This window comes from Chaetura pelagica, unplaced genomic scaffold, assembly GCF_000747805.2.
Source record: "Chaetura pelagica isolate M959 unplaced genomic scaffold, ChaPel_1.0 scaffold222, whole genome shotgun sequence".
In the NCBI taxonomy this organism is placed as follows: domain Eukaryota; kingdom Metazoa; phylum Chordata; class Aves; order Apodiformes; family Apodidae; genus Chaetura; species Chaetura pelagica.
In genome coordinates this window covers 1,309,171-1,317,438 of record NW_009952711.1, presented here as the reverse complement: position 1 = coordinate 1,317,438, position 8,268 = coordinate 1,309,171, and the positions used below count along the sequence as shown (strand labels likewise).

Below are 8,268 nucleotides of genomic sequence, written 5' to 3'. Positions count from 1 at the left end.
ACTGAAAGTGTGGTCAGGCACTGGAACAGGCTGCCTAGGGAGATGGTGGAGTCACCATCCCTGGAGGTGTTCAAAAAACATGTGGACGTGGCACTTCGGGGCGTGGTTCAGTTGGCACGGAGGTGTTGGGTTGGTGGTTGGACTTGATGATCTGAGAGGTCTTTTCCAACCTTAATGATTCTATGATTCTACTAAATACCCCCTTTTCTGCTTTAACTTCACCATGTGACACAAAGACTCTACATACACTAAGAAAATGTGCTCTTCTTTGTGGAATCTGTAGTTACTTCTGTTCACTTGTTGCCACTTTTCCACTTGAAGCCTATAGGTGTTTTGTTAATCCAGTCAAGTAAAAAGCCAGAAGACACAAGACAGAGCTAAGCAAAGTATCTCTTAATTTTAAATGGCAAACATGAAACATGTCATCAAACATGAAGTCACAGGTAAATTAAAGAAAAAAAGCTGATGATACTTTTGAGTGTATTTGCTGGAACACAGCAATGTGTTCTAAATGGCAGACATCCCACATTTTAAACAAAGTAGAAATTCATCAAAGAAACAGTACCCCTTGAACGATCACTCCCTTCTAGCACTCACATACCGTATATAAATTTGGATGCTTCTCTGGAACAGAGTCCTTATAGAGCACAACAGCTTTCAAGTGTGGCAAACGACTCCAGATCTGTTGGATTTTTAAAAACACATGTATTATTTATTATTCATATCTCATAGGGGATTTTTTCCACTAAAATACTTGCCAAAACTGTAATGTCTTGACAGTCAGAAGAAACCTCCTGCTTCCACCCACCCTCAAATATTGTTCCCTAAACTCACAACCAGCTAACTCAACAAAGGTGGGGGGAAGAGAGGAGGAGGAAAAAGCAGATGCTACATAGTTTGGTCTAGAAAATCTGTTTTCAGCAAAAACATTGAAAAAACAAAGAAACCACTACCTTCTTAAGGAAAAAAAGGAAGCCATATGCACATTTTTAAGGATAAATAAAAATATAAAGCTGCAGGCTTGCAGACAGAAATGGCTGCTACTTTCAATAGCTCCTTCTCCACTTTGTGTGGCCTGCAGAGAGCACAGGACCCAGTGCCTCTTGGATGTCCTTGAATTAATCACACTTTGAACTGATTTGATCCCTCTGTGCTAATAGCTCGATGCTAGCTATTGTGTAAATATCGTGTAAATATTATTAGAAAGGTGATGATTTCAATGTTGCTTTTTCAGTATTGGGTTATTAAAGCAAAAAAAAATAATGAGGAAATTCTGAGCAGTAATATCCTCAATATTTAAATGGCAGGTCTTTACAAACTTGCATCATCCTAATCTTTTCCCTTCAAGTCGTCTGTGCTTTTTCAAACAGAATCAGGTGGTGACATCATAAATATAAGATCAAATGTGGTTTGTTTTTTTCCAGGTAAGTTTGCAGTGAACCAGCCAGTGAGCTCTCTGCTGGCCAGAGTCTGAATTGTTTAGATGGGAGCCTCAGACATGACAGAGAAGAGCTGCAAGCTACCCAAGAGCTCCAACACCAGATACCAGATTTCCAAGTAACAGCACTACCATGAAAGGCTTCACAATACAGAGAGAGTGAATATGGCATTTGGGACCAATGCAGCCTCAAGAAACAGGAAGATTATGGCTTTTAAATAACCATTCAGCCACCATGTACCTGCATTATCTTGTCCAATTGTTTCTGATTTTCCACAACCATGATATTGGTTTTGCTGTCATGAGCAATGTAGTGGCAGGCCTCTGGAGAATTAGTTGTGTATATTCCTGTCACAATTCCTCTGTAGATATATATAAAGGAACATATATTTATATACATATACACACATATACGTGCACTTAGTATCAAACAAGAGAATAACTAAAGATCAGTTGAAAGCTGAAAGAATATGAAGATGTTGAAGTAAACAGCAGCCCAGTTGTCATGTTTCTTTCACATATTCAGATATATAAGAATATCTACATCATATAGACATTGCAAAAACTAATCTCTGAACTCAAATAAGTAGAAGAGGCCCTAGGCCAGGATTCAGCATTTTAACTCCCTTGAGGCAACATGCAAGATAACTCTGGAAGTGTTAAGAGCCCCACTTATGTCCTTTCTCTGCTCCTGCTGCACACAGATACTAAGTCAAATTTCACTGCTGTGGAAAACAGCTTAAGAGGTAAAATCCACACTGCATTAACTGCTATTAGGACAGAGGAATCAGGCTGGTTAGTATTTATCTGTGACTTCATCTGCTTGAATGTATCTTGCTGTAGAATAATGTCACTAATATAACACAGGGAGTCTCACCTGTTTCCCATGTTTCAGTGGTAAGATACTGTACAACAGTTTCTGTGTGACAGTCACACAGAGGAGTGTCTGGGCTATTCTGGATATACCGACAGCTACCAGAGGGGATTCTCCCCCTTGATTTAGCTCTCATGAGACCCCACCTGGAGCACTGCGTCCAATTCTGGAGGCCCCGCCATAAGAAGGACATGGAGCTCATGGAGAGAGTCCAAAGAAGATCCATGAAGATGATCCAAGAGCTGGAGCATCTCTCCTACAAGGACTGGCTGAGAGAGTTGGGGCTTTTTGTTCAGCCTGGAGAAGAGAAGGCTCCAGGGAGACCTTAGAGACCTTCCAGTGCCTGAAGGGGCTCCAGGAAAGCTGGGGAGGGACTTGGGACAAGGGCAGAGAGGGAGAGGACAAGGATGAATGTATTAAAACTGGAGGAGGGGAGACTGAGGTGAGACATGAGGAGGAAATTCTTGAGTGTGAGGGTGGTGAGACCCTGGCCCAGGTTGCCCAGGGAAGCTGTGGCTGCCCCCTCCCTGGCAGTGTTGAAGGGCAGGTTGGATGGGGCTTGGAGCAACCTGGGCTGGTGGGAGGTGTCCCTGCGCATGGCAAGGGGGATCTAGATGATCTTGAAGGTCCCTTCCAACTCAAACCAGTCTGTCAATGAACATGCTAATCAGCTGTAGCACAAGTTCCAAGGTATGACGCCAAGTACTGATCTGCTCCATTTTCAGAGCAAAACAGAAACTCACCAATTCCTCACCAGAAAAAAAATCTTACCCAGCAAAAACGGCTCCAACAGCTGAGATGAACCATTCTGGAGAATTAAATCCAAGGATTGCTACACTGTGGAATCGTTCCAGACCAAGCTTAAAAATAATAAGCATGAGATTGTATAATAGAGGCACAATGGAGAGAAACATGTCGCATGAAAGAGACATACAAATACCAACCATGGAAAGCTTTGGTTTATTTATTATTTTGGTATTGTCAAGAATTCAAGGCACATCTCTCTGTTGGTGTCCACAGCAAAACCCCTATTTATCAGCAATTAACATGGTCTGCATTTTCCACTACTTTCTCCTGTGTCTAGTTGAGCTCTGCTCAGAAAGGCCCAAAGAACAGAACTTCTTAATATGAACATGAGAATAATAAGTATTAATCTTACTCTAAGCTTAGAATATTTAAAAATTTGTCTTTACCTTGCCAAATTCATAACAGTGCTGCTTCACTTATTTTTCTATTTTGGAATCTCAAGGCCTCATGCTGAGCTTTGTATTCATGGCCCAGCAAGACAGTGGAACACAGCAGCTCTTCACCTGCAGTCAAGTTCCCTTGACAGAAATGTTACCTCTTTGACCAAAACCAATTTCCATCATTTTAATTTCAACAAAGAATATGACTGCTTCAGTTAATGGGAAAAGCATCTTGGTTTTGTGAAGTGGGTGTCTTGTTGTTTAAGAAGATAAAAAGGGAGAAAAAGGGATTGGATTTGTTTCCTGTACCTACCTTCAAGAAACTCTTGGCTGCTTTCCTGGAGAGGCAATAATACTCTGAAAAAGTTATTTTCTCCCACTTCCCATTCTTTTTGCTGGCCAAAGCATTAAGGGATCCATACTTTTCCAGGCTCTCCTTGAACATCTGATGAACTGTTATGGGAGTCTGTGGACACGATTTATCTATTCTCAGTCTGACTCTGCCATCAGCAAAGGAAGTCCACAGAGGCTCTGGGAAGGAAAACATGATCATCAAGGTATTCTATCTAAAAATACTGTGTATCAAAAAACAAGAGGATTGAATAAAGACTGCAGGACTAAGCATAACTCTGCCACTTCCCAGCTTTGAGAGAAGGGCTTTCTAATGTTATAACTATCAAATACTCCATGTAGAAAGAGGTATCTATTTCTTACATTTTGTCCAGCCTCTTGAATCAAAGTGCCACAATACAGAATTATGCTGATCTTCTGTGTGTGACAGACACAACATCAATTCCAGAATAATCTGTTTGTCCTGCACAACCCACTCTTTGGCTTTAATGGAGTAGCTGGGGAATCAGAAGGCTACAGAGACTTGAAAGATCTGAAACTTCTCGCTCTGTTCAGCATCCAAGCTCCTCTTGCTTGTCATAGCTCCTTCCTCACTTCTTCTCCCTCCAGCTATTCTCCTTCATTCTGCCCCTTGTTCCCCATAACTTCCCACAGTTAATACCCTGTGTTCTAGCACATCCATCCACCCCTCTCCTGTCTAGCCCTATTTCTATGACATCTTTCACTTTTTCCTGCTCTTTCCTTCCTCACTCTGTCTTTCCCACCATCCACTTTTTCTCCTCTGCATTCTCCTCCTCTTGGCAGGACACAGACACAGAGCACCAAATAATGTCACTTGGCTCTCACCACTGGTGCCAAGGATAGGGGCAGACCCCAGCATTCACAAGAAATGACTGTTTCAAAGACTCTATTTGGCTCTTGCAAACCCAGCAAGAAGCAAGCTGAGTATCAATGCACTCCTTAGAGAATCTCGGGTTAGTAAACTGGCAAAATTGTGGTGAATTCTCCCAAGGAACACAGAAAACTACTTACAATTCCCCTATCAAAGAGCTAGTTCCTCTACTTCTGAGCAAAACTGCTCAATAATATTTTAATTTTTTTTTTCCTTAAGATTTACTTTTGTAAATTAAGAATTATTTTTAGTATAAATTTAAAAACCATATATTCTGCAGAGAGCTCGTGGAAAAATTCAGACCAAAGAGCTTAGGTTTGTCAGAATAACTGAAAACATGATTTTTTGAGGTTTCTGATACAAGTTAATAAACATGATTGTCTTTTACTACACTTACGGAAAGCAAAACCTGTAAAGAAAGCTCAGCTAGTATTTATACTATTTCCTGGTACCTCAGTGGCTGGAAAAAGCAGCCCTGGAGTGTTTAAAAGTACAAGATGCTTCACAGCCTTCTCAAATATTATTCCTCTAGCTTCTTCATAGAGGGCTTGGAAACTACCTCTCTGACAATACAGCGTCACATCAGCCATAGCTGGATCCACAGCAGTGCTTTAGAACACCTTGCAGCCTCCCTCAAGTCAGGCTTGTAATCTGCACAGATAACCAGAGGCACAACAAGCTATTGCAAGCTCAAATATATACATTAAAAAAAACACCAAACCATAAAATAACTTGCTCTTGCAGAAAAAAAATAACCACCTTTAATTACTTAGCTGTATAGAAAAGCTCATTCATAATCAGCTGATTATGTATATGTTACAGTACAACTACTAAACTGAAAAATACTAAAACCAGTTTAGTTTGCTGCCAGCATTTGGTGAAACTATTTCTGAAGATTACATTGCTCCATGCTATATCCTAGCATATGCAGAGCATTTTTGGGGAAAATAAATAGATAAATCCTTTTTCTACCCCTTCTCAGGTAGTGAGACAAAGACCCTGGTGCAGAAAGTGAACTGAGCAGTCCGAGCTGTGATGTGTGTCAATCCAGGATTAATGTTCCTGATTCACATTATGTTCCACTCATGTTCCTGACTCACAGTCCTACATTTGTTTCCTGACTATCCTGACATACAGAAAGCAATAATGACAGTGATAAATACAAATAAAACTGCTTAATCTTCATGGGGCTTAATGTTCTCATGTGTAAATTGCATATAATGATTTTCAAAACACAGGTGTGGAGCTTTGCTTAGGTCAGTGAAAGAAGGGCATCACAAATCCAGACAGTTTAGAAAACAAGTAGCTGTGAAGAATTCAATGTAGACACAGATTTCATCCAAGTGTAAACTATGGCACCAAACAGATTTATGAGTAGTGAAGGCAAAGCAGTTGTTTCTGCACTTATTCCCAATCCTGGTGTGAAAAGCATAAGACCTGTCAGAGGCGCTTGTGTGAATCCAAAGGGTTACTTTCTGCAGTGACACACCTAAACCCTGAGAAGAAACTCTATATGATGTTCTGGCTTCCATCTCAAATGGCAGGGATTGCAGGTGTGACTGGGCACAAGTGGGCAACTGCTCTGTTGAAAACAAAAGAGCATCTTCCAGAGCCAAAATACAACATTCTAGACTGTGTACTATTAGAAACACCCTTGAACAATGAGTATGTCTCTTCAAGGGAACTGGAAATATTAGCAACATTCCTACAGTAACATTACAGAAGTTGCATAATTACTATCTCTTCAGCGCACGTATACAACAGATACTAGAACAGTTTCCAGAGAGAAGAGTGAAAATCAATCAAATCATTGCAGTATCTACACACAGAACCCAAAATTGTACTTTGAAACTGGGGCTCTTTTTGCTTTTTCGTACACATTTTTTTTCTGGTGTCAAAAAGGCATCTTTGATTCATACTAAAGATTAAGAAGAGAATCAGTTTCACGGAGACTCAGTGAATCACCTTAATAATTACTCTGAAGACCTCTGATCTAAATATTTTCCATTTTTGGTGTGCAGTTTTGCACCAAAGTGTAAATTTCAACAAGAAACATTACAGGAGGAAAAAAAAATAGTTATAAACTTTAACACTTTAAAATATTTTTAAAGTTTTTAACTGATCTTTACAATACAATCCTAAACTCATGAGCCATTTACATGTGAACACCAGCTTGTAAAAGTACATTTGTTACTCAAATATTTTCTAGCAACTCTGAAATATTACACAACATAAACACATTACAATTTTTGTATCTTTATCAGCCAATTGTTATTATCTTCCACCATGTATGACTGAAGATTTGTGACATGGTACAAGCTCAGATACCAGAAAATATTTTAAGGAAACAGCAAATCCGTAATTTTTTTGCATGAATAATCAGTCTGGCTGAGACTGCTGGACCTCTGGGATGTATCAGTAAGGCTGTGTACTAGCTAAAAAGCAATTAAAAAAAGAATATACACATTAATCCTACAGTTTAAAGCTAATATATGAATTAAACCTTCTCTCTATTCACTACCTGACCTGCAAGTATCCTGGTGACTGCCAGAAAGGATTTGTGAATGTAAATGAATTCTAACATTTATGGGAAAACCACTGAGAGCCATATAAAATGCACAAGTACCAACGTCACCTTTCAGACAGGTAAACAAACAAGCTGACTGTGGAATGTGCTGGCTGCATGACCTGAGTAACTCCAAGGGATATTCCATACATGTGCCCTGAGAAGCAGGAACTAAAACAGTAATTTAACTTCTCCTTTAAACCAATTCCGATTTAACTTACAAAACAGAATCTTGATTATATGGCAGTTCCTGCAAAACATCATTTTGCTCTAATGACGAGAGAGGGTAATTCAGCTCTTGCTGGAGGCACTTCTGAGGACAGGAATCATCCCAGATTCCACAGCTATGATGCCATCACATTCTGCTAACAACAGGAATACATCATTCCTCCCCTCACCCATTATTTTTTCGTTTTGTCGTTTTCTACAACATGTTTGCGGCTCTCATCTTCTTTTGGGTAAAAGCTGGTGCTTAATCCATACTGGCTGAAGTCAGAGAGTCAGAGAGTTTGGCATCTGTGTCAAACCTCCCCTTACGCCAACGACAGATTAAACCAAAGCACAGAACTTCTGAATTTCAAGTGAACCACGATGGATGATAGAGACATAGTGATTCTTTCATGAAATCAGAAAAATCAGCTTCCTGTAGCTTGCCTCACCACAGCCTGGGGAGGAGAAGAGCTTTCTGTTGTATTACCCATTTTCCACAATAAACATGTAACTTTAAGCTCTCCAACAGAAAAGACTGCAGACACTGGAAATCTTTTTAAATTAGTCATACCCCCCACAAACATTTCAGAGCATGGACACTTGTGCTTCTTCTATTGGAGAAAAAGGAACATCAGCAAACTACTCCATGAATCAGAGAAACAAGATATCCTCCAAAAATGCCTCTACAAACTGACGTGGAGGGAGTGGTGCATTAGGATGAGGACAAAATAAGCTTCATAACAATCCTGA

The 8,268-nt window shown here is 40.0% G+C and overlaps 1 protein-coding gene across 1 annotated transcript in view; it reads right to left on the bottom strand.

Moving 5' to 3' along the window:
• The window catches only part of ACSBG1 (acyl-CoA synthetase bubblegum family member 1), a 15,148-nt gene extending 11,096 nt beyond the window's left edge, over positions 1-4,052 (bottom strand). Inside the window, exons 1-5 of the mRNA XM_009994506.1 lie at positions 3,813-4,052; positions 3,084-3,172; positions 1,680-1,800; positions 594-682; positions 144-180 (exon numbers count right to left, since the gene is read on the bottom strand). Coding sequence (XP_009992808.1) covers positions 144-180; positions 594-682; positions 1,680-1,800; positions 3,084-3,172; positions 3,813-4,052 — 576 coding nt within the window. The remainder of the gene's footprint in view (positions 1-143; positions 181-593; positions 683-1,679; positions 1,801-3,083; positions 3,173-3,812) is intronic.
• Positions 4,053-8,268: the final 4,216 nt, after the last annotated feature.